The sequence below is a fragment of the Rhinopithecus roxellana genome, chromosome 2 (assembly GCF_007565055.1).
Source record: "Rhinopithecus roxellana isolate Shanxi Qingling chromosome 2, ASM756505v1, whole genome shotgun sequence".
Classification (NCBI taxonomy): Eukaryota; Metazoa; Chordata; class Mammalia; order Primates; family Cercopithecidae; genus Rhinopithecus; species Rhinopithecus roxellana.
Window position 1 is genome coordinate 153028132 of NC_044550.1, and position 27183 is coordinate 153055314.

At 39.2% G+C, this 27183-nt stretch overlaps 1 protein-coding gene across 2 annotated transcripts in view; it reads left to right on the top strand.

The window, feature by feature from the left end:
- Positions 1-7352: 7352 nt before the first annotated feature.
- The window catches only part of SCFD2 (sec1 family domain containing 2), a 511989-nt gene continuing 492158 nt past the window's right edge, over positions 7353-27183 (top strand). For both annotated transcript variants that reach the window (XM_030922437.1, XM_010369016.2), the window contains exons 1-2: positions 7353-8355; positions 21702-21870. In XM_030922437.1, coding sequence (XP_030778297.1) covers positions 7518-8355; positions 21702-21870 — 1007 coding nt within the window. In that variant the 5' untranslated portion in view covers positions 7353-7517. The remainder of the gene's footprint in view (positions 8356-21701; positions 21871-27183) is intronic.

Below are 27183 nucleotides of genomic sequence, written 5' to 3' on the forward strand. Positions count from 1 at the left end.
TAAATTACCTCTGAGGTCTCTTTCATTTATAAAGTTTACAAACAGGGCATTCACTTGTCAACAGAGAGAAATCCATTTTAATTGAACAAATAAATGAGTTTTCTTGTTCAATGAATAAATATTGTTTTATCATTTATTTATTTAGCAATTGCAGAATATCTGCTCTGATTAAGAACTTGGAAAATGAAAACATGAGTGAAACAGTCCCAGCCCTTAAAGAGCTCTCAAGTTATTGAGAAAGACAGAAGGGCGGTAAACAACTCTCCTACAAAAGAAAAGGTGACTGTTGTAATAGAAGCACAAGTGAAAGGTTATGCCCAACCAACACCGCACCATCTCGCATTATTTAAACAAACCACGTGGTTTTAATCTTTCTTACCTTTGAACACGCTTGTACCTGCTATTCCCAGTTCCATTATCTTTTTATGATAATCTCTTGCATCCTTCTAAACTCTGGGGGTATAATCACCTTTGTGAAATCTTTCCTGAATCCCATTTTATCTCTTCCCATTTGTTTTGCCAGGAACTCTTCCAGCTATGTAAATTCAACAGTGAATAAAGCAAAGTTCTTTCTTTTGTGGAACTTTGATTCTAATAAGAGAGTCAGATAATAAACATATGAATGTATGATATGTCATGATGATAAGAATTATGAAAAGAGTAAGCAATATAAAATGAAGGGATGGGGTGCAATTTGGTATGGAGTGGTCAGGGAAAGCTACTCTGATGAAGTGATATAAGAGACTTGAATGGAGACAGGAGGTAAGCCCCGTGGATTTCGGGGTGACAGACTATCAGAGGAATAAGAAGTGCAAAGGCCCTGAGGCAGAAGCATACTTGGCATGTTCAAGAAACTCAAAATGTAGCTAAAGTATAGTGAGTGAGAGAGAATGCAGATGAGTTCAGAGGTATTAGGGGGGTGAGTGGGACAGAGCAACTCACTCCTTCTAGACACCATGCCGCTTCTATGCCATGTGCCTATCACACTGTGTAGTAATTATTTGACTACATTTCTGTTTGCCCCAGGCTCTTCACTAGACCAAGTCCACCTCCCAACAGGGCATCTCATAGCCATCACTTCCATTCCTAGTACAGTGCTTAACGCTGAGTAAATCTTTGTGGTCACTGTTGAAAGTAATAGAATGAAGTTTTACAGACTGTTTGTGAGTATTGTAAGGCAATCACTCACAGTCCTGTGTATTTCTCTTTCTATTTATTTAATTGGTTTCATGAGAAAACCAGTTGCCTTTTATTAAGGGATCTTTTTCTCTTTTCAGCTGTCTTTCAAGGCATTGCTTAAACGTAACTGAAGAAATGATGAATACTTGATGAATATCTTTTGTGGTGGAGGTAGCATTTGAGCTAAGCTTTGAAAATGAAGATTTCCATGAGAAGAGAAGCATATAAATCACTAATAACTACTCTGAAAGCACCTCTTCCTCCTTACTTCTAAGCTGAGTTTCTTGCCTGAATATGCTTTCTTAGTTAAAGGTGTCTTTCTCTTCCTACTCACCAAGGGAGACATCAAAGGTAGGTAGTTTGAAGATATTATATATTCCTCCTTCCATTTCTTATATTATGACCTTATCAATCTACAATGCTCCATATATTCTATTTGTTTTCCATTTTATTATTTTTTTTGTGGTCTGTTGGTTTCTGGCAAAAAAAAATTAAAAGATAAGTTTTAATGTCCTTATCTCTGAGAAGTACTGAGAGTGTTTAGTAGATGATGATGAATTAAATGATGACAAGAATTGGAGATCAAATAAAAATGTCTTGCTCACTATCCAGTATATATAGCAAGTACACATAAATGTGTTTGGCATTCATATGACGTTTATGCCCCACTGTGCTCTTTGCTGTCACGTACATTTCAATGTTCCTAATTTCTCAGTGTTCTTAAGTTTCCTCAGCAGTAAATTGATACATTAAAATAACATTTGTACCCATTTTGGGGAAGAATAACAAAACTAAATTGAGGCTTCAAATGTTGAAGCATCTGGCCAGGCACGGTGGCTCACGCCTGTAATCCCAGCACTTTGGAAGGCTGAGGCAGGTGGATCACCTGAGGTCAGGAGTTCGAGACCAACCTGATCAACATAGTGAAACACTGTTTCTACTAAAAACACAAAAATTAGCTGGGCATGGTGGCGTGCACCTGTGATTCTAACTACTTGGGAGGCTGAGGCAGAAGAAACACTTGAACACAGGAGGAGGAGGTTGCAGCGAGCCAAGATCATGCAATTGCACTCCAGCCTGGGTGACACAGCAAGACTCGGTCTCAAAAAAAAAAAAAAAAAGAAAAGAAAAGAAAAAAAAGAAAAGTCAAAGCATTTGACAAATTATTGACAAGCAGGTAATGTGTTGTTTAGGCCTTCTCTTCTTTGAACAAGCAAAGTAATTGTACATGTGTAGAGCTTTCCTTCCTCTTTATGTACTTCCATGATAAATTGTAATCCCAGTGCTTTGGGAAGCCAAGGTCAGAATATGGTTTCAGCCCAGGAGTTCAAGCCAGCTTGGGCAACACAGCAAAACCCTGTCTCTATTTAAAAAAAAAAAAAAGAAAGAAAGAAAAAAATTAGCCATGTTTAGTTGTGTGCACCTGTAGTCCTAGCTACTCAAGAGGCTGAGGCAGGAGGATTGCTTGAAGTCAGGAGTTTGAGCCTGCAGTGAACTATGATTGTGCCACTGCACTCCAGCCTGTGAGACACAGTGAGAGTCTGTCTCTGAAAAAAAAAAAAAGTGTTCCCTCCCTGAATTGTAGAGGCCAAGTTACTTTCTTTTTTTTTTTTTTTTTTTTTTTTTTGAGACGGAGTCTCGCTCTGTCGCCCAGGCTGGAGTGCAGTGGCCAGATCTCAGCTCACTGCAAGCTCCGCCTCCCGGGTTTATGCCATTCTCCTGCCTCAGCCTCCCAAGTAGCTGGGACTACAGGCGCCCGCCACCTCGCCCGGCTAGTTTTTTGTATTTTTTAGTAGAGGCGGGGTTTCACCGTGTTAGCCAGGATGGTCTCGATCTCCTGACCTCGTGATCCGCCCGTCTCGGCCTCCCAAAGTGCTGGGATTACAGGCTTGAGCCACCGCGCCCGGCCCAAGTTACTTTCTTTAACCCTAACTTCATATTCTTCCAACTTTTTTAACTCCTCATTCCCCTACCACCTTGTTTTCTAGGAAATGTGTAGATAATTTCTAGAAGCTGCATTTTCCCCAATCCATTGACTCATTCTGCACTGCACCCCCAGCACTCCCTTGTCATGACTGCACTTTCTTTCTGCATAGGTCAAATCCTGTAGAGTCTTCTCATATTCCATCTCTTTTCCCTTTTCTGACACTTGCCACTGTTGGCCAGTCTGTTCTTAAAACTTGCACCTCTCATTACTTCATTCACTGGCTTGACTTCTTTTGCCCATCAAGAAAAGTTGCTCAGAGTTCTCTCCATCACCAACATTGTCTTCTTTCTTTTTTGTGCTCTTAAGGCACTCTGAAGCACATCCATTTACTAATGATCCGAATTGCCTTATTTCTCTTCTGTATTCCGGAATCATACATCCAACAGCATGCTAGACGTTTCTGCCTGGATGTCCCATAAGTATGTTGAAAACAACATGTCCCCATGCCCATTAGGATGGCCATTATCAAAAAACCCAGGAAATATCAAGTGTTGGCAAGGATGTGTAGAAATCCGAACCCTTGTGCAGTATTAGTAGGAATACAAAAGGTTGCAGCCTCTGTAAAAACAAAACAAAACAAAACAAAAACAGAGGTCCATCTAGAAGTTAAAAATAGAATTACCATATGATCCAGCAGTTCCACTCTGGGCGCAAGTACAAAAGAACTGAAAGCAGGATTTGTAAGGAAAGAAAACCATACACCTTTAGGGAGTGATTTGAAATTTGTATGTGTCACTTCCAACTATCTTATTCACCTGTGCCTCATCATTTGTCCATAGCTAGCTGCAAGAGGCTTGGAAAAGTAGTCTTTAGCTGTGTGTTTATGTGTTCAGAATAAACCTATTACTACAGAAGAAGAGACAAATACATATTGAGGCAACCACTAGCAGTTGCTGGCACAATATTCAACCCTGACTTTATGAGTGCCTTGAAGTATTTCAGAGAAGATGAAGTATCAATTCACTCAAACTTATCTAATGAATGTATGATTCAGCATGAGATACAAGGAATAGAAACAAAAAGTGAGCTTGAGATCAGTGCTAGTAACTAGGCACTGACCTGGGTTTAAATTGAAGAGCAAGGGCTGTCATCTAACAACTTATTCAACTTAAGCTTCTTAAAATAATTTTCATGCTGACAAGGATACAAACTAGGAGGAATATCTTCTTGTTTGCTGGTTCAACACGTGAACTTGGGTCTATCATTGGCCCTTTTACCTACTGGGTTCTACCAGGTATATGACTCTTCTGCTGCATATTCAAGGTGGCATTATTCACAGTAGCTAAAGGTGGAAGCAGACCAAATGTCCAGAGGCAGATGAATGGATAAACAAAATAGTGTAACATACAATGGAATGTTATTCAGCCTCAAAAAGAAAGAAAAATCTGATACATGTTACAGTATAGATTAACTTGGAGGACTTAGCATAAAGTGAAATAAGTCAATCACAACAAAACAAATACTGTATTGTTCCACTTATGTGAGGTAGCTAGAGTAGTCAACTACTACCTTGCCAACAACTGAAGTAGTCAACTCATAGAAACAGAAAGTAGAGTGGAAGTCGCCAAGGGCTGTGGAGAGGGGAAATGGGGAATTGTTGTTTAATGGGTACAGGATTTCAGTTTTGTGAGACAGAAAGTTCAGAGATTGGTTATACAACAATGTGAATGTACTTAATGCCATCAAAATGTCCATTTTACAATGGTTAAGATGGTAAGTTTTCTGTTACACTTATCTTGCCATAAGGAAACAAACAAAAATATGTCCCCACTAAACTCTGTGTTTATTCCGCAATCTGCTTCTCTTAATGGTTTTTCAAATCTCAGTGACTGGCATTTACCAGTCATCCAGATAGAAAGCTGGGTGCTAACCTGAAATTCTCCTTCCATGTCACCCTCTCTGCCAAATTAATAAGCACGCTCTTTGACACCATATTCTTAATGTCTCTTCACACTCCCCACTCTGTCCATCTGCTTGTTATGCTTTTCAACTCTCTCACCCAGAGTTGCTACTGATACTATCATTTTCTTAACTGCTCCCTCTGCCCTAAATTGCTCCATTTCAAATTATTTTCCATGTTTTGACTAAGAATCCTTTTTTTCTAAAATCCAGATGTGAACAAATTATTTCCATACCGCAAAATACATTAATAGTTCCCCACTGGCTGCTACTCTTTAGAATGGAAAATAAGGCTCTTGCTGATCTAGTCTATTTCTTTCTTTTCTAATTCCTCACTCTTATTGCTTCTTGCGCCTTGTTTTCATACAATGCACTCCAGCTATAGGAAACTGTTTGTAGTTCCAGAGAACATGTTGTACTGTCTTACGCCTCTACAACTTTGTTTATGCTGCACTCTGTGCCTGGACTGCTAAGAATCCTCCTCCCCATCCTGTCCACCTGGTGAACACCTGGGTTTCTTTGAAGGCAAGTCAAAACTCATGCCCTATATGAAGCTTTTTCTGACTACTTCCCTTTTCTCTTAGTCAGAATTTATTTTTCCTCCTTCGTAATTCCTATGCAAACATTTAAAAAAAAATTTGCTTCTGTAACATTTTATTGCACTTGTTTTCCGTGTGTGGGTCCCTTTATTTCATTATAATTATTTTGAAATCAGGGCTGTGGCTTAGTTTTCTTTATATCCTTAATACCCAGACAGTGTGTGGAATATTGTACATATTTATTAAAAATTGGCTGGATATATTATTATGTGGATATTATTTATTTTTATTTATTTATTTTTTATGGTGTCTTGCTTTGTCACCCAGGCTGGAGGGCAGTGGTGCGATCTTGGCTCACTGCAACCTCTGCCTCCCGGGTTCAAGTGATTCTCCTGCCTCAACCTCCCGAGTAGCTGGGATTACAAGTACCTGCCACCATGCCCAGCTAATTTTTGAATTTTTAGTAGAGACGGAGCTTCACCATGTTGGCCAAGCTGGTCTTGAGCCCCTGACCTCAGGTGATCTGCCCACCTTGGCCTCCCAAAGTGTTGGGATCACAGGCATGAGCCACCGCGCCTGGCCATGGATATTAATTGAACATTCATTCAACAAACATTTATTGAACACCTGTTTTAAGTGTTGGGGATAACAAGCATCTAGTGCATAATTTAGTAAAACAGATAGTTTAAAGAAAATAGGTGTTAATACTTACCCCATGATATGGCATGTACTTAGCAAATGCATCAATTGAGAGGTTTGATAGGTGGGGGAAGAGAGAGGCAATAGGGTGATAGTGGTAGTGAGTTAGAAAAAGTCTCTTGTAGGCAGTACTGTTGGAATGATTATTTTTGGTAAGTTTACTAGGTAAACTCTTTGTGGATTAGGTAATGAATTTTATTAACCATTCATCTTTGAAGCTTAGCACAGAGATTATACTTAGTAATATAAGTATATTGGTGGAACAAACAACCCATAAAACATTTGGGGTTCAGCCTGTTGACTTCATTGTATTGGTACTATTTTTCTCCAGGTTGGGAATAGCTGGAGAGAAATTGAGAAATCATGAAGGATGTTGATGCTTTTTAAAGAGTATACCTGACTGTAGGCAACTGGGCTAGGAGAGGCTTTTAAGCAGGAAAGTTGTAGGACCAACTTTGTTTATTAGGAAGAAAATAGAATCGGAGGGGGAAGAGATCGAAAGCCAGAAAATGTTGGGAGATCATTGTCCAGGTGAGCGATGATGTTGAGTTTTTGTGACAGCAAGAATGCAGAGGAAGGCTGAATTCTAAGAGTTTTGAAGCCTATCAAGATGTAGTGACGATGAGGTGAGGGAGGAAAGATGGAGAAAGTGAAAATGAGAACAACAGGGTTTGTTATGAGGCTTGTGGGCAATAACGTATGTGGCATATAAACTCAAAATATTTCACACAGTTGGTTGTTTTTATTATCTTTTTCTAGTTGCTCTGAGTTTAGATTGAGAATGTGAATGTGCTTTTAGAGACGTGTTCATATCTAAGGAAAATATCAAATTTCGGATTAGGCTTTTATTTCGGAGACTTTTCAAGGAACATGAAAAGATTATCCGCACAGACAGGCCGAGTGACGCAAAGAACTCAGTTCAGCTCCACCCCGGGGAACAACTCATCTCCGCGAAATTTTTGAGGAAGCCCAGAGCCACAGAGCCCCACCCACTTCTTTCCAGACCACACCGTCTTTCCTCAATTCCGGCCTCCTCCCTAACCAATCACCGCTCAGTTCAACGTCATCACCGAGCGCCATCAGGTAGCGTGTCAGAGGCCGGACCACGTGTACTGTGTTGACTGTCAAAGTCTCTGGGAGCCCAATTTCCGGAAGCGGTGAGTTCAGAAAGAAGTTCCTGCACCGTAGTTCCCCAAGCCTGCGAATCCCCAACCATGAGCGCCTCAGGCGTAGTGTCCTTTACCCAGCAAGGATGGGAGCAGGTGCTGGCCAAAGTGAAACGGGCTGTGGTTTACCTGGACTCCGCCTGCGCCGAGAGCCTGCACTGGGGCTGCGGATCCACCCGTCTCCTGGAGGCGGTGGGGGGTCCTGACTGTCACCTGCGAGAGTTCGAGCCCGACGCAGTTGGTGGTGGAGCCAAGCAGCCCAAGGCGGTGTTTGTGCTGAGCTGCCTGCTGAAAGGCCGGACTGTGGAGATCCTACGGGACATCATCTGCCGCAGTCACTTCCAGTATTGTGTGGTGGTCACAGCCGTGAGCCACGCTGTCCACCTCACAGCTAATCATGTCCCAGCGGCGGCAGCGGCCGAGATGGAGGGGCAGCAGCCGGTGTTTGAGCAGCTGGAGGAAAAGCTGTGTGAGTGGATGGGCAACATGAACTACACGGCCGAGGTGTTCCATGTCCCGTTGTTGCTTGCCCCTGTTGCTCCCCACTTTGCCTTGACTCCAGCCTTTGCATCCCTTTTCCCACTGCTACCCCAGGATGTGCATCTCCTTAATAGCGCCCGACTGGACAAGAGGAAGCTGGGAAGCCTGGGTGATGTGGACGCCACTGCCCTAACCACAGAGCTGCTGCTGCAGATCAGGTGCCTAGTGTCAGGCCTCAGTTCTCTGTGTGAACATTTAGGAGTACGGGAGGAGTGTTTTGCTGTAGGTTCCTTAAGTCGGGTCATCGCTGCGGATCTGGCCAATTATGCCCCTGCAAAGAACAGGAAGAAGACTGCTGCAGGCAGGGCATCAGTGGTTTTTGTGGACAGAACCCTGGATCTCACAGGTAAGTGCGTTGCTCCGGAGTTCTTCATTACCATTCCCCACATTTCTGGGACTTTCATTGATTCAGCATATCTTTTATTGACCTTTTATTATATATCAGATTGAGGATATAAAGATGAACTAGATGGACACAGTCTCTAATCTCACAGCGTTTATTGTCTAAAGTGGAATATAGACAAGTCAATCAGCAATTACAATAACATTTGTTAAATGCTGTAATGGGTAGAAATATCATAAATGAGCATTGCCTTGTTAAACAACAACTTTAGCCCAAGATTATGCTGACATGGAGGAACACTGTGCACCTGGGAAATTTTATTTTTAGAAATTTACGAATGCTAGTACTCACAACAGTCCTTCATAAGAACACTCTGGTTTGTTGGAGAAGTGTTAACAGATGACCCATCGGAAGGAAAACTACTGTATAATAAAACATAAAATTATCACAGACAATTGAGGTTTAGGAAATGAGTGTTAAAAAGTGAGGCTGAACTTAAATGTCACTAGTAAATGAGATTAAATAGAATTGTAGAAAATACTTTCAAATGTTTATTGATTTATTTTTAGCTCTCATTGTATTAAAGAATAAATAATCTCAAATTGTAATAACGTATTATTTACACAAAAGAAACAAATGTAATCCTTAAAGCAGATGAAGAAAAGACACTTTCTGATGTTTGATATGTTATTTTCAAAGGTCAACTTTATTGTTCTCTAATTAGGTTGTATAATACTGTTAGTAATGTAGCCTAGCCCCTTCCGCCTCCAGGGAGAATAATCGGAAAACTGACATTGGTAGGTATTTCCTTTAATCGGTAAGAGAAAAGTTGAATTAAGTTATAAAAAACAAAATAGGTATATTTGAGTTTTTAATCTTAAGATTAATTTTCAGATAAAAAGTAGAAAGTAGCCTAAATGGTAATAATGAGATGTAAACTTATGTGACTGGAAAAACCAGATGTCCAGTCTGTGATTTAAATATATAAGTAATAACTGTAGCATCACAGAGTCCATAGGGGATTAAAAGATAAAACCGATAAGCAGATGCTTGTTGAGTTTTTTAGTGGATGCTATATATTACTTTTACTTCTATCTCTTTATGCCAAAAATGTAACAAAGTTGTTTCATAATCAACTGGGAAGTTCACATAATTTTGTACCCTCCCCTAAGACTTCAGTTAGGCAAAACTTAATGTCCCACTGTCCAGCATCATAGTAACAGCTCTTTACATCTTTGGTAGCTACTACTTTGTTTTTAAACATACAGAATAAATAAGGTGAGCATAACTTCTGCCCTCTAAAAGTTTGCAATATAATGTAGTCAAGTATGATTTAGAGCCCGGCATGGAGGCTCATACCTGTAATCCCAGCACTTTGGGAGGCTGAGGCAGGCAGACTGCTTGAGCTCAGGAGTTTGAGATCAACCTGGGCAACACAGCAAAACTCAATCTCTACAAAAAATTTAAAAATTAAATAAAAAAATGAAAAAATTAGCCAGGTGTGGTGATCTGTAGTCCCAGCCACTCAGAAGGCTGAGGTGGAGGATAACCTGAGCCCAGAAGGCAGAGGTTGTGGTGAACCGCCATCACATCACTGCACTCCAGCTTGGGTGAAAGAGTCAGATTACTGTCTCAAAAAAAAAAAAAAAAAAAAAAAAAAAAAAAAAAAAAAAAAAAAAAGATTTACAAAATAAAGACACATAGAAAGACAAAGTTGCCATTTGGCAGCAATCATTTTATAGGTTCTCTCTCATCAAGCGTCCAGATCTCCTTCCCCATACTCACCTTTCTCACTTCTAATATCGCTGAGAAAATATAAGCCACTAGAGAAATCCATATTTTCCCATCACCAAATCTACCACCCTTTCTACATCTGTACCCGTGTCTTTTTCCTTCCTTCATCTTGAAGAGAGAGCTACTGTCCCTGCCACTATCTAATGCCACCTTTTTCACCTGTGTAGACTAAATCCTGTCTTTTCACTTCTCTCATAGATTTACTGTTTTTCAAATACCCTCTCCCTTTCTTAGACCATCATTTTTTCCTTTTCCCTGTATTTTCCCCCAGGGAACATCTTCTTTCTTGATCTCCCATGCTCTCTCAACTTCAATTCCTTTTTTTTTTTTTGCTTTGTTTTATAGCAAACTTGAAAGAGTTGTCTATACTTGTCTCCACAAACATCTACTCCAATTTTTTCTTGACTCCACGTCAATTAGACTTTTATTTTCCAATACTTCCCAGAAACTTCCTTTGTTTTATTACCACATTCATTCCACTGAACTTCAAAGCAGCATTTGACAGAGTAAAGTGTGCAAATAGTTAAAAAACAAAGAAGTGTGAAACATATACAGGCAAGCAACCACTTAGCCCGGCTTCTTATATAATCCCTCAAAGCATAACTATGACATATCATTTACTTGCTCAGTATTCCAGTGGCCTCTCATCATACGTCCTGTCAAGTTCCTTACTGTTGTTTTCAAGGCCATACGTGATCTCCCCTCTTACAACATTGGCTACCTTGCCATTGCCAGACATGCTAACCATGTTCCAGCCCCAGTGCCTTTGCAATTCCTCTGCAACTCTGCTTGGGATGTTCTTCCTTGAGGTATCCACATGGCTTTCTCCCTCACATCATTCCTGCTCCTCAGAGAGGCCTTCCTCAGTGACCTTCTTTGACACTCTCTTACCCCTTACCTGGCTTTATTTGTCATAGCCTTCACTATTCCCTGACACTACTAATTGATTATTTATTACCTGTCTCCTCCCACTTGAATGGAAGTTCTTGAAGGAAGGGACTCTGTTTTGTTTACTGTTTATTAACCAGCAAGAGTACCTTGAAAACAGTAGGTATTCAATATATATTTATTGAATGAATAGATAAATGAGTGGATTATAGGTTGTAAATACCAGACATTAATTGAGGTTAACATACTTATTTTTTCTAATTGAAAATGTTTCTGAGATTTCTTGAATCATATCATTAGTAATACACAAATGCAGAAAAAATGATGCATACTTTTCTGAATGGTCTAAGATTTGGCAGCTTGGGCTCACCGCAAAACTTAAGAAAGAAAATAATGATATTAGCTAGTAATATTTATATGAATATTTTACAGATAAAAACCACTTTTTTGTGGTGGCTCATACCTGTAATCCCAACACTGGGTGTGGTGGCTCATGCCTGTAATTCCAGGCTGAGGCTGGTGAATCATGGGAGCCTAGGAGTTCAAAAACAGCCTGGGCAACAGAGCAAGACCCTGTCTCTACAAAAAACACAAAAATTAGCCAGGTATAGTGACTTATGCCTGTGGTCTCAGTTGCTCGTGAGGCTGAGGTGTGCGGATTGCTTGAACCTGGGAGTTTGAAGCTGCAGTAAGCTGTGATCGCGCCATTGCACTCCAGTCTGGGTGACAGAGCGAGACCTTGTCTCAAATAAATAAATAAAAATGAAAATCCCACTCTTACATTACCTTATTTGATCTCAACAAATTGAGTGTTCTTTATCATTTTAAGAATTAAGATATTGAGGCTCAAAAGTTGTTCCTTACTGAAAAAAGCATAAGAGTTAGTTAGCCAGGTGTGATGGTATTGTGTCACATTTGACATTTATTTCTATAAATAAATCTTTTGTTTTTTGAATTGTCAAAGAGAGAGTTAGTGTTGTATTGTTAGTGTAAAGTGCTTACTTTCTTTACATTTGTTAAGAATCCCTCTGCCAGTAGGTGGTCTTCCAAGGTGAATGGTTAAGTTAGCAAAGGTACTCAGTAGCAGGTTTGTGTGGGAGGGGGCATTTTAGGTACATGAGATCAGTGAAACAATATTTAATGTTGAAAGGGGCGTTGCTCAAAGGGAACAAATAGAAGATTTCTGTGGGTAGATTCAAAGCAACATATAAAAAGAGTAAGAAAAATTCAGCCACTCTGTCAAGAGCCTGAGAGGAACTATGAAAATATTAGTCTCAATGGGATACTATGGGCATTCTAACACAAGATATGATGATAAAGCAATGAACCCCCAAAAGTTCCTTGAGGTATTTCTCAAATACATTAAAAATTATAAAGACTCTGCTTCCTTCTTATCTTCTTGAATAATTCAGTTCAAAAACATTTAGGTAGGACTCAGTGAGGTAAGTGTCTGGCAGGGAGGAAGACCTTGGCTGGGCCCTGGGTGTTGGATCCCAAATGGGGTGAGATCTCCTGAGCAGAGTGAGGTCACCTGCTTAGTGGTGGTAGGTGGCAGCAGCAATGGCCTGGTAGGGTGATAAAGCCAGAATGACCAGGGCCCAGTGTATTTGCCTATCTACTGGTTTATGGAACCAGGTTTTGATTTGTGGTCTTCTCTGAAACCAAGATACTCAAGAAGTGTCCATGATCTACATCCCATTTAAAAATTATCACCTGCTCACTTTTAGAAGGATTAAAATTACTGCTGGCTGGTGGAGGGTAGACTTTGGAAGATAGATTTTAATCAGGACTAGTTTGTTACTGTGATCCTAATAACTGATAAATTGATGTCTTTTTAATAGATAACTTTTGGATAATCATCCAGATTATCTTCCAGATGATCAGCTTAAAGTCTCATTTGATTCAAAGATGTTTCCACATAGTGTTACATCCCATATTAGTAATATACAGGGTTCATTTTCAGTGGGTACATAGCTGTATTGTCAACCCTTTTGTTTAAATGTTCAAGTAGTTCTGTATTAGTGAGTAAAAATAAGCCCTCTACTTATTAAGACCACAAGTCACCAAATCCTGTTGTCCAGTGGAGGCAACAGATAGGGCCTAGGAGCATGCTAGTGCGGATGCAGCTGGCCCCCTAGGGGCACTGAGGGAACTGAGGCAGTGGAGGTCATGGTGGCTCCATGGTAGTAGTGAATGAGAAAATGCAGCACTTACCCACTGCTTCAGAGTGGCCCCACGTTGAATGAGGTAGTAGGGTAGATGATGTTAGTGGCATTGTTGTTGGTAAGGGTGCTTCTGGCCCTGGCATTCTGGAGAATACCTGGTCATCATGCTCACATTTTTTACAGATTTGCCCTTCTGGATGCAGCAAGCTTAGGGAGCTGGGAAGCTCGTGACTATCAGTTTAATGGAGTAGTTGTTACAAGAGTTTGGTGAGGTTTCTTACATCAAATTGTGGCTTACGTTGTGGCATTGTTTAGCCAGTGACAACTGAAGCAAACAAAAGATTATACCAACAACTTGTAAAAATCAGAAGGGTTTTACTTTTTATTTTTTGTAAAGACAGAGATTTCACTTTGTTCCCAGGCTGGTCTCAAACACCTGGCTTCAAGCAATCTTCCTGACTTGGCATCCCAAAGTACTGGGATTACAGGCATGAGAGGTGATTTGAAAATTGTTAGAATGACTTAAATGATTTGAATTTCAATTTAAGAGACTTGACAGTCATTTTAATGTAGAGACCAAAAGGAAATACATTTTTCAGTATTTGATTTAGATATTAATTTATATATTAATTTATGTTATTAGATGCTAAATATTTTGGATGCTAGCCTTGATAATTTACTATTAGAAAATGTATATATTTGTATTTCTTCTTAGATGTGAAATTGGCAGTATGAAAAATAACCTCAAATAATTCATAAGTACTTAACCTTGTTAACATCATGATGTTCACAATGTAGACAAGTTTCTTTCTCATCTTTCGGTCATCGTCTTTGCTGAAAGTAGTATTTCTTTGTCTAAATGTACTTTTTTTTAAAACAAATATTTATTGAGTGCCTATTTTGTGCTAAGCACAGTTCCAGGTAATAGGGAAACAGTGGTAAACAAGATAGTCAAGTTCCTTTCTCTCCTGGTTATCCAGTTGATAAGTACTCAGGGCTTAAATATAAAAAGTTATAATTGTTTGAGAAGTAAATGGCCACTGATGCTCATCTCTTTCATTCTGGCTTGCTTTGACCATGTCTAGACTACCCAGGGTTTGGACACCTATGGGTCGGGCATGTTTGTACCGAGGATTTCAGTACAGCATTCTGTGGGCTATTCTGGCTTCTGATTTGTTTCCAGGGACAATTTAAAAAGAGACTTGATTCATGAATTCCTAAAATATTTGAGTTTGGTTTCCTTTCATGTTCTGGCTCTTGAGATTGGCTAGAGTGTTTTGCTAATAGTTTTCAAGTTCAAAATTAAAAGGTAGGAGATGGTGATAACGCTGGGAATTAAATTTACTCTCTTAGTTCAATTCTGAATTTTAGCCTCATGTAAACATTTTATTTTTTTTCTGAGACAGAGTCTCTCTCTGTTGCCCAAGCTGGAGTGCAGTAGAGCCATCTGGGCTCACTGTAACCTTCACCTCCCAGGTTCAAATGATTCTTGTGCCTCAGCCTCCCAAATAGCTGGAATTACAGGCAGGAAAGCCACCACCATGCCCAGCTAATTTTTGTATTTGTTTTGTTTTGTTTTGTTTTTTAGTAGAGATAGGGTTTCACCATGTTGGCGGGCTGGTCTTGATCTCCTGACCTCAAGTAATCTGCCCACCTCAGCCTTCCAAACTTCTGGGATTACAAGCAGCTTCATGCAAACTTTTAAATTAAAATCCTTTTGATTAAAGATAAACTCTCAATCCAGTGGATGGTTCTTAATCCTGGGATAATGATACACTGAAGTGTTTATATTTGCTTTAAAGTATGATTGTATATCACTTGTCGAAGTATTAAAATTTGAGTCCTCTAGTAATGGCTAACATTTGAAAATGAGCTGTTTATCTCAGTACTCTGCATATGTAAATTCCATTAATTTTCACAATAATTTGTGAGATAAGTATTATAATTATCCTCATTTTACAGATGAAACTGAAGCATAGAGGAGTTAAATAACTTGCCTCAGATTACACAGGTATTAAGTGGCAGAGGTAGGATTTGAACCTTGGCAGTGTGCTCCGGTGACTACTCATGTGTGGGTGTGGGAAAAATTTGAGAACTGTTGTACTATACAGTAGAGATGATCATTATATGGTGTGTCCAGAAGTTGGCAGCTTCAGAGACTAAACATAGTTGGACTCCAGTGCTGCGTTAGTGCTCAGAAAGGTGTCTGATTTTTTTTCTCCCCCATCTGCTTTTCCAAAACATGCAAACTAACTAACTTATATCTTTATTTCAGGGTTCAGAAGATACTATTTAAAATAAATAGGTATGAGACACAATTGGGAAGCCATATAAAGGACTGACTGGATTTTTGATGTTAGATCCATGCCAGGATAACCTCACATCCTGGCTTAGTGATTTTTTGTGCTATTTGACCCGCATTGAGCTGTTGAGGGTTTTCTCATTTGTAAAGGGAATATTTTTGCATTCTAACCTGTGGGAGGAATATGAAATAATTCCTTTTTTGTTTTTTTTGAGACAGAGTCTTACTCTGTTGCCCAGGCTGGTGTGCAGTGGCTCAATCTCAGCTCAATGCAACCTCCGCCTCTTGGGTTCAAGCAATTCTTGTGCCTCAGCCTCCTGAGTGGCTGGGATTACAGGCACATACCACTACAACTGGCTAATATATATATATATATGTATTTAAGTAGAGATGGGGCTTTACCATGTTGGCCAGACTGGTCTCGAACTCCTGACTTCAAGTGACCCTTCCACCTCAGCCTCCCAAAGTGCTGGGATTACAGGCATCAGCCACCAAGCCTGGCCTGAAATAATTCCTTCATTCAAAAATACATATTATCTATTGCTCAAGGAATAGGGGAAATAGTGCTAAAAATATCCAAATCCTTCCAGTTAAGAAGTTTAAATTTTGTTTGGAAATGACGACAGTAAACAAATTACTAATATCAGTATAATAATATGGGCTATTAATATTAATGAAGGTAGATATGGTGGTTTAAAAATATGTCTACAAGCTGGGTGTGGTGGCTCACCGTAACCCCAGCACTTTGGGAGGCCAAAGCGGTGGATCTCTTGAGCCCAGAAGTTCGAAACCAGCCTTGGCAATATGGTGAAACCCCATCTCTACAAAAATACAAAAAATTAGCTAGGCATGGTGTTGCGTGCTGTAGTGCCAGCTCTTCAGGAGGCTGAGGTGGGAGGATCACCTGAGTCTGGGAAGTCTAGGCTGCAGTGAGCCATGATTGAGCCACTGCACCCTTGCCTGGGCAACAGAGCAAGACCTTGTCTCTCTTTCTATACATATGTCTACAAATTCTTTGATACATCTTCCTTCAAGAAATAGAGTTTAAATTCCCCTCCCCTTGAGTGTGGGCTAGGTTTAGTGACTCACTTATCCCTTTATCCCTAAAATAGCATATGGCAGAAACGCAAGAGTGTAATTTTCAAGACCAGGTCCTAAAAGGCATTGTGTCTTTTTTCTTGCTTTTTTCTTTTGGATCACTGGCTCTGACGGAAGTTAGCTACCATGTCATGAAGAGACTCAAGCAGCCCTGTGTGAAGCCCATGTAGTGAGGAAATAGGATTCCTTCCAACAGCCAATGAGGAACTGAGGCCTCCTGTGAATAGCTTTGTGAGTGAGCCATCTGAGAAATGGATCCTCCAGCCCACTCAAACATTCAGATGACTGCAGCCCCAGCTGACATATTGACTGCAATTTTATGAGAGTCTCTGAGTCAGACCCAGTTAAGCCACTCTGAATTCCTGGATGCATAGAAACCGTGAGATTAATACATGTGATTTTAAGACAGTAAGTTTTGAGATAATTTGTTAGCAGCAACATACAACTAATATACTGGGTAAGAGATTAGATAGGTACTAAAAAAGTGATGTAGTTTCCACTTTAAATAGAATAGCTAGGGAAGACCTCTGTGAGGATGTGACATTTGAGCAGAGGCTGAAAGAAGGGAGGAAGCATGCCCTGTGGCTACCTAAGGATAGAACATATAAGACCCAGGGAATGGCAAGTGCATTGGGCCTAAGGTGGGAGCATGTGTGTCATGCTTGAGAACCAGTAGGAGGCTAGTTTGGCTAAAGTTTTGTGAGCAAGAGGGAACACTGATAGGAGATCAGTTGGTGGGGTAGGTAGAGGGAATCCTTTGTAGGTTAAAATGAGGATTTAGAATAATAGCCAAGGTATAATGGGAATCAGTTGGAGAGTTTTGAGCTATGATGTGACATGACCAGATTTATGTTATATAGGATCATTTAAGTAAGGAGTATGGGGATTGAGGTAGATCCTCAATATATGGTAGCTACTGTTACTAAAGAGATTATGAGATCTTAGTTGTAGCAATCTTAGCTCTGCCCTTTCCTAGTCAAAAGTCCTTGGGCAAGTTGCCTAACTTCTGCCTCTCAGTTTCCTGATCTGTAAAATAAGGACCTCAGAGGGTAATTGAGAGGGTAAAATAAGTTAACATGTCTATCTTCTAGAACAGCTAGAGAAAAAAAATGAAGTAGATTAAGTGAAAGGTTCCCCCTGCATGATTCTGCAAGATCAGTACAATTCTAGTTACTCAAGACAGTGTTAAAAATGGTATGGATGATCTCTGTTCATTTCATAAGTGTATTAATCAGGATTCTCTAGAGGGACAGAGCTAACAGAATATATGGATTGAGCTCTTATGAAGACATCTCAATGCTTGCTTCTCATTTTATTCCATGTAAGACTTAGAGACAAGTGAAAATGTTACATGCCTTATGATAATGACACTAACACACATATAATCCACAGGATCATACAGAATTGGTATTTTCTGGTCCTGGTAATTTGAAAAGTTTAGCCCTTGAAGCAATTGGCTTAATTTAGGATCAAAAATCCTGAGGTTGAAGGATGCTTAGATGTCAGTTGGACCAACTTGAGTTTTTAGATTGGTAGAACAGCACCACATTTATGGAAGTTGCCTCAAATTACACAAGAAACTAGTAGAGGAAGGGACCACTAGAACCCTCGTCTCCATTTTGTTTTTCCTACACCTCTTTGGAAGAGATGTCATTGGGAATGAAGCCATTCTTTGCCCAGACTAAGGACCACATTGCTGTTGGTCAGGTTAAAAGTTGGGCAGGGGGCCGGGCGCGGTGGCTCAAGCCTGTAATCCCAGCACTTTGGGAGGCCGAGACGGGCGGATCACGAGGTCAGGAGATCGAGACCATCCTGGCTAACATGGTGAAACCCCGTCTCTACTAAAAAAATACAAAAAACTAGCCGGGCGAGGTGGCGGGCGCCTGTAGTCCCAGCTACTCGGGAGGCTGAGGCAGGAGAATGGCGTAAACCCGGGAGGCGGAGCTTGCAGTGAGCTGAGATCCGGCCACTGCACTCCAGCCCGGGCGACAGAGCAAGACTCCGTCTCAAAAAAAAAAAAAAAAAAAAAAAAAAAAAAAAAAAAAAAAAAAAGTTGGGCAGGGAAGAAATGACTGGGTTCTGATTGACTTCCACCCTAGAGCATCTCAAATAATATTTTACATTTTCTATAATAAAATAAAAATTAAGCTATTTGAAAACTAAAATGTGATACAAATCTTGGCATTTTATTCATTTTATAAAAGGAGAATCTGAAGTTACTGTGGCATCGATAGACCCTACATTCTTAAGTCTATATTTGAATTATGTAAATGGCACTAATTAAATTTAAAAAATGAATATTGAATTCTCTGAAGCTGGATATAGGATAAAATGTATTCACAGAAGAGCACATTAATTAGAATATGTATTCTTTTTATCAAATCTGAGAAGCCGAATAATCGTGGTCATGAAAAATTGGCATTTTGTTATTTCTCTAATGTAATATTCTAAACAGTTTCTGATGAAATGTGAATAGTTTTACTAATTGGATAAGTCTCATGTGCTTTTGTAGCAAACATTAGGGAAAAGTGAAGTTTTCATAGAGTTAACATCAACCATAATCCTACTATCCAAAGATAACCCTTCATAAAACTTTGTGTGTGTGTGTGTGTTTATTCTTATTACAACAGGGATGTATGTTCACCATAGTAAGTTTAGAAGTGCATATAAATAGCAGAAAATAAAAATCTCAGTTTGAGAACTGCTTTAATAAATATACTATAATTTAAAGAAAATGATTCATCTGCTTTTGAACTTTTAGAATGCTAGTACACAATACTTTAGTCACATAAATTATACTTTGGTTCTATAAAAATAACTTAGCCATTACATCTTAAAAATAAATATTTTATGTCTTGATTTCTCATATTCAGAAAATTTCAAGAGGACTGTTAACAATTTCAATTTGCAAAGGGTTTAATGAACTGAGACTTGCTGAACATCCCTGAGTTTGGGGTCAGGGAGTTTGGGGTCGGAAGGAGGAATGAGCAACAGCCAGATTGCAGAGGCTATAGAAGTTAGGGAAGAAAGACAGCACCTATAGAACACTTGTTTGTGCCTTGTGTCTATGGAAGGCAGATGAAATACAGGAATAGCTTGGCGTAAGGATCAGAAGGATTTGGGCATCAGGTTCAAAGAAAAGTTATTTTGATGATAAATTGAGATTTTAAAAATTTTTAGTAATTGAGGAGGGAAATAGTTGAGAAACAAAGAAATTCTTGATGCTCTGAGGTAGTCCTAGTGTCTCCATTTCAGCCTTAGTTTAAAGACATAATTCACTTAGAGATTTCTGATCCCTCTCTGGATACCAGGACCATTTATAATCACTAGGCATTAATTCAGCAAGTATTTACCAAGCAACTTCTAGCCTGAGTGCTGGAGAGACTATACTTCATAGACAACATAAATAAGACATAGTTCCTTCTAGACCTAATAAATGAAGATTGTACTGGTAGAACAAGAACCCCTTTGTTTAACATTAGAAGTCACCTTAGAAGCACCCATGCCAGTTCTGTAATAAGTCACTTTAGTGTGCCTGATTTTTTTTTTTTTTTAAACCAAGAGTATGGTTTTTGGAGTTATCTGACTCCTGGGTTTGAATTCTTACTCTGTAATGTATAAGTTAATTATTTACTTGTTCTTGAGCAAGCTGAGCATAATAATACCTACATATTAGGGTTGCTGTAAGAATTAAGTGGATAATGAATGTACAGTATGGAACTGAGGACCTGATGTAGCACAAGCCCTCAATGAATATTAGCTGTTTTGGTGAAAATGATGATGGTGATAATGGTGATTCCTTGGGTTCCTGGTTTGGCCTTTCCTTCCTGATTCTTCTTTCCCATTAATATGACGTGGCAAAATCAACAGAGAGATAGAGTTACGGAGGCATTAGAAGCAAAATGTTAATTGATTTGAAGTCGATGGGCTTATAGCAAATAGATGTGGCAAGTCCCACCCATTGTTGGCATGATGTCTTCCAAGCAATCATGACTTTTACAGAGATAAGTTGGTTTCATGGAAAAAGCCTTGAACTGTGTCATTAGTCTTGAATTTTAATTCGAGTTCATTAATTAAAGTAAAACACCTAAAATAGTGCCTAGTACACAGAAAGCATTCAATAAATGTTTCTGTCATTGCAGGCCATTACCATTCATTCATTTATTCTTTTCTTCATCCAACACATATTTGGTGAGAGCCCACCAGCTGCCAGTTTCCATGGTAGACTTGGTGGGTACAGGGTGAACTAGATAAATAGGGCCTTTGCCACTATGAAGACATGGTTCTAGTGGAGGGGAGATCTGCTATTCTTGGTCAGGTCCCTAAGCCCTTTGGGGTTTTTAGTGTCTTCATCAGTAAAATAAAAATGAAATTCAGGCCAGGTGTAGTAGCTTACAATATAATTTCAGCTGGGAGACCAAGGCAGGAGGATCTCTTGAGGCCAGGAGTTCAAGACCAGCCTGGGCAACATAGTGAGAGACTTAAAAAATTAGCCAGGTATAGTGGCTAATTTTCCAACTATCTGGGAATAGTTCCAACTATCTGGGAAACTAAGGTGGGAGAATTGCTTGAGCTCAGGAGTTCAAGGCTGCAGTCAGTTATGATTGCACTCCAGCGTGGGCAACAGAGTGACACTCTGTCTCTAAATAAAAAAAAAAAAAAAAAAAAAAAAAAAAGGAAAAGAAAAGAAAGAAGAAAAGAATAGAAAAAAAATTAAGCTTTAAAATTTTAGGAGAGTATCATCTTATGATACTATTTACTTGACTGACTAGATGCACATTATTTGTTTATTTATTCATTCACTCAGCAAATGCTTATTGATGCCTACTATGTGTAGGCACTGTGCTAGGTGCTAGAGATACAGTACTAGCCAGAGCAGACATGAGGTCTGCCCTCATGGAGCATTAATTACAACCTATGAGGTACATGTTGACTAGGTGATTGTGAATGTGATTAGTTGTATAAAGGGCAAAATGTGAGTTTTGTTGAACAGAAACTAAAAATGTTTGTTATTTTTGATAGAAAGCATGTGATAAAACATTTATCCAGCTTGCTTTTTCCTCCTATTTTATGAGTTTACATCTTCTTGTCTGCCTAAACAGGAGCAGTTGGACATCATGGAGACAACTTAGTAGAGAAGATCATTTCAGCACTTCCCCAGCTCCCAGGCCACACAAATGATGTGATGGTTAACATGATAGAGCTCACTGCACTCCAAACTGAGGAGGAAAATTGTAATGTGGTTGCACCAGGCTGTCTTGCCCAATCCAAGTAAGATATGTAGTTTTTGTCCTTTTATCTTTCTCTATCTTCCCCTTTCTTTTTCTCCTAGATTGAGTATTCCCATAGAAAAAAAGCAATGAAGAGTTGGTCTGGTTGAAAATTTCACAGTTGGTAGCATTTAGCAAAAAGCATTTTTTTCTTAATTTTAAAATAAGCATATCCACTAAACATAACAATAACCCAGAAAGTATGGAGTTTTATAGAAGTGTCATTTACATGTAATGTTAGCTTGTTCCCAGGATTGGTTAAGTGAGTCAGTTTATGTATCTGCATTTCACAGATAGTTTCACATGGAATTGAGTCTAGTCTTCCTCAGTTTCTTTTTCCCAATTGACTTTTTCACATCACTAAAAAGCAACTCAAACAATTCAACCATGCCATCTTTTTATATTAGATGATATGCCTGTGGATATCAACAGAAGTTTTTATTTCTAAGTATATTTTTTTCACATGCTTAGAGAAATCAAAGAGAGAAGATTATGTACGTTAAGTTATGCAGAGTTTAAAAAATAAAAATTTCTCCAGAAATGACAATAAAAATATATGGTAGTCACCTTCTCAACTTTGTCCTTCATTAGCAATTCTTACGGGGATTACTCTCATTTGAAAAAAATAAAAGTATTAGAAGGGAATAAAGTATGCAAGTGTATCTGTTTCTTTTATTTTCATGTTTTATATTTTTAAATAAAACAATATCTTTCCGTATTGTAGTTTTAAATCTTCACTGTAGCAGATGCATTTGGAATTTCCTCCCATATTTATTAATATAATTAGTATATGTAGCTCCTGAAGTTTTTAGCCTTTTTGTAATAGTTAACAGTACTTATTGGATACCCAATGTTTGTGGGTCAATGTGGGAAGAAAATGGGAAGTTCTAGACTTTTTTCTATTTTGTGTGTTTATACATACAATAAAAACATAGGCCTAAAGACTTGCAGTTCTACAAACCCAGAAGTAATGTGATTGGAAACACATTTAGCTGTTCAGAGAGCCATTCAGAAGTTAATTATTAAGGATTTACTGTGAGTCTTACTCTAGGTTAACTAACAAGAAGGACATAAAATAATATATTATTCTTCGAACACTCTTTTTGTTGGGGAGTCATGATTTATACCCGATCATAATTTGAAAACAATAGAAATGATTTGAAGTCAAGATTAATGTATCTGCTATGGAGTATAATTTCTACAAGTAAAGTATCAAGTTAATATGGTCTTTGTAGATCAATGTAGACCTTGAGGAAGTGGCAGTGCTTTAAGTCTTGAATGACTTAGAAAAGAGGAGGGGGTTGATGTGAACCAAAGGATATAAACAAAAAATGGTCAGGGCCCGATGTCAATGAGAGATGACCTCATTGGACCACTTCTGTCATCTGCTCTGTTCACATTTTTTGGGTTATGAATAGCTAGGTACACTTCCAAGCATTTTACATTTGGGAAATCATTTTAAGTTTTACAGTATCCTAATGAGATAGATTTTATTATTCCCCTATTTTATAGGTAAGGAAACTGAGGCAAAGATATACTAAGTAACAGAGTTAGTGGGAGGTAGAGCTAGAAATGAGTCCAGAATGTTTGATTTTAGGCCAGGCGCAATGGCTCATGCCTGTAATCCCAGCACTTTGGGAGGCCGAGGCTGGTGGATCACCTGAGGTCAGGAGTTTGAGACCAACATGGCCAATGTGGTGAAACCCTGTCTCTACTAAAAATACAAAAATTAGCCGGGCATGGTGGCGGGTGCCTGTTATCCCAGCTACTTGGGAGGCTGAGGCACAAGAATATCTTGAACCCGGGAGGCGGAGGTTGCAGTGAGCTGAGATTGTGCCATAGCACTCCAGCCTGAGCAACAGAATGAGACTCTATCTCAGGAAAAAAGAAAAAAAGTTTGACTTTAGAGCCACTGTCTTCTATGCTATCTATGTGAAGGGTCCAGAGAAGAGCTAGGCTCTTGAATAGATTTAAAGAGATGAGAGACAAAAATAAAGTTACTCTTTGAGTTGATTTGGGAGTCCTATGTTTTCAACATAGTGATTATACAAACAATGGAAATCAATTTTGGCTAATTTAAGCAATAAAGGGTTATTAAAGGGTATTGGGTAGCTAAAAGAGTGAAAGGAAGGATTATTAATCAGATTTTCAAAAGGACAAAATAGTTATAGGAATGTAGGAAGCAGAGGCTCAGGAAAAGCCTCTTTAAGGCATTGACATTAGAGAGACTGAATTTTAACTGTTTTCTTCGAGTCCTTCATAAGATTCAGATTCTGGGGGAAATGGTAAGATTGGATTTTCTTGGCCTTTGTGCCCACTTTTTGCTCAGTGTGGGTTGGGAGCTCTTTATACTGACTAGAATTACGCTAATATCATATGGCATGGCAGAGGGGTGGTTCTTCAAAGGAAAATGGAAGCACTTATCAGAAGATGGGGGAACAGATACTGGACATGCAAAAGTAGTAGATGCCCCTTAATACTAGCACACACTTATAGAGCACTTTTTGTATAACAGGCATCATTCTGAGCACTTAGTATGTATTAACTTATGTACTTCTCACAGTATCTCTACGAGGTAGATTCTCTTAGTGTCCCCCTTTATAGAAGAGGAAGGGACTTAAATAACATGCCTAAGGTAAGCATACAGTTAGATGTGGTGGAGGCCTATATTTGAACCCAGGCAGCCTGGCTCTAAAATTAGTGTTTACCGTTACCCTATGCCACTTCCACAGAAACCTAAGTTAATTACAAAAAGAATAAGTAAGCTCCCCAGAGGAGCTTGCAAAAAGAAAGAAGAGTTGAGTCCGTCATTGGACAGCAGGTAAAGAAGCAAATTCTTAGAAGTGTAGTAGAACAAACATAGGTATAAAAGTATCTCAGTCCTATAAGTAATGTTTTGATTATAGTCACTTTGTTTAACCTTGACTCCCCAGCACTGATTCTATTACAAGCTGAGACCAAGGCTAAGCCAATCTTGGAATCTCATTTTCCTTGGCAGTGATGCTTTAGAAATGGGCAAGTGACAAGAGAGAAAGTCTTAGGGCTTCTTGGTCAGGTTTCTTTGCTACTGACAAGAGACTCAGTAGAAACGTGTCCATTTTTATTCTTCCAGATGTGATCAATATGTCAGACATATTGAGTCTGATAACTGCTGCAGCTATCTTGCTCACATCTGCAAGTTAATGCTAACACGTGAAAGGTGGCCTTGCCAAGAGAACTACAGAGAGGAGTAGCTATAAGCTCCTTGATGCACGATGTTTGGACATCATGTTGTATGGGAGAATATATTTCCTATTGTTTAAGCCAAATTTAGTTGCTCTTTTCTATCACTTGTAGACAAAGTCTTCATGACACATTTTTTACACCTCATTATTTCATCTTATAAAATGAGGGCATTGGCCTAAATGACTCCTAAGGCTTTTCTTGGGTTTAAAATAAAATTCCTTCCTAACTGAGCCCCTGCTGTGACTCAGCTCTGCCTGTCACTTAGGCTATGTTCATGTATACATATTTTGTCTCCATGGTCTTTGCCTTCATTGGTTGTCCTTTTCTTCTCATTAGACTATGAATGAATGTTATCACAGAATATCATAGAATTTGAGTGTGCCATTCAAGAATCACACCTATAATCCCAGCACTTTGGGAGGCCGAGGTTGGTGGAACACTTGAGGTCAGGAGTTTGAGACCAGCCTGGTCAACATGATGAAACCCCATCTCTACTTAAAAAAAAAAAAAATACAAAAATTAGCCAGGCATGGTAGCACATGCCTGTAATCCCAGCTACTCAGGAAGCTGAGGCAGAAGAATCACATGAATCTGGGAGGTGGAGGTTGCACTGAGCCGAGATTGGGCCATAGCACTGCAGCCTGGGCAATAGAGTGAGACCCTGTCTCAAAAAAAAGAAAAAAAAAAAAAAGTAGTAGTATGGTCTTAAGTGTCAAAGATAAGTCTAGAGGGATATAAACAAAGAAGAACGCTTTAGAGACAGCAAGTTCGATGAAGTAGTGAAACTGGAAGTCAGGTTGTAAAAGATAAAGCAATAGGCGGTAAGAAAATTATAAACAAATAGGGGTCTAAAGCAATAATTGGGAGAAACATAGTAGTTTTTTTTCAATTGCTTGGAAGACTGAGGGAATTATGTTGGTTAATTTATCTGCAGAAGAAGAATTGAAATAAATCACAGCTTTCCTAGCATAATTTATATATCTATCAAAACAATAATAACTACTATACCTTCGACCACACCTACCAGAAACTTCTCAATGAAATGAGAGTAAAGATAAAAAAGTTAGTACTAAAAGGCAAAACAAATGGGTGCTTGGCAACAAATATGCCTGCAATGGAAAAATCTTTAAAAAGCAATAAGCTTTGATAGTAAAAATTTATTTGCTAAGATAATTTTTATAAAAGGCTGTTTAGAATTATAGCAATTAAAGTTACTGCCAATGCAAATGAGAAACTGAGAATTTAAAATGCATTTTAACATGGCCTTCCAGTCCTTCTCTATTATTCTCTGGATTATGTGGTATATGTCAACAAGAAGTAGGCAGAATCGTTTCTGCTTTTATGTTTTCCTCCCGTTGAAATGGGTTTTTATTCTGTGCCCCGGCTCCACTATCTCTAACCGTTTTTAGGTCCTTAAACAACCTTCACCTGATGACCTACTTGCATTTACTATGTCTGCACTTGGCGCTCCTGGCTCTGCGCTGACCCTGCACCTGCTGTGCTGCTGGTTCTGTTGGGTTCAGTATCTGCCTCTCCCATTGCTCCGTGCATGCCTCCCTGTGAAAGCCAAGACCTCACAATGGCCTACAATATTATGTGCCATCTAGCTTCCTGGTCCTCTCTGACTGCATCTTTTCTTTTCTTCTTTCCAGCCACATAAGCTTCCTTGCTGTTCTTCCAATAGGATGGGCTAGGTCCTGCCTCAGGGCTTTGGCTCTTAAAGTTCCCCCCACCCAGATCATTCTTCCTGCAGATATACACTTAAGCCCATTTCCCTTTTTCCTTCTTAGTGAGACCTTTGCTGTCCATCTTAGCTCCTCATGTCTTCCTTCCCTATTTCATTTTTTTCCTCCATGGCACTTATCACTTTCTAATATATTGATATTTATGTTGTATTTTGGTTTCTTCCTCTACTAGAGAGCTGTGGAGAAAACTCTCCACTAGCGAGTTCCACGAGAGCAGGGATATTTGTCTGATTTATTCACTGCTGTGTCCCCGTTGCCAGGCACACCTGGCATTCAAGAGATATTTGTTGAATGAACACATGGCGATGGATGCTGCCAGGGCAGGATCGGTGAGTGAAGTAAGG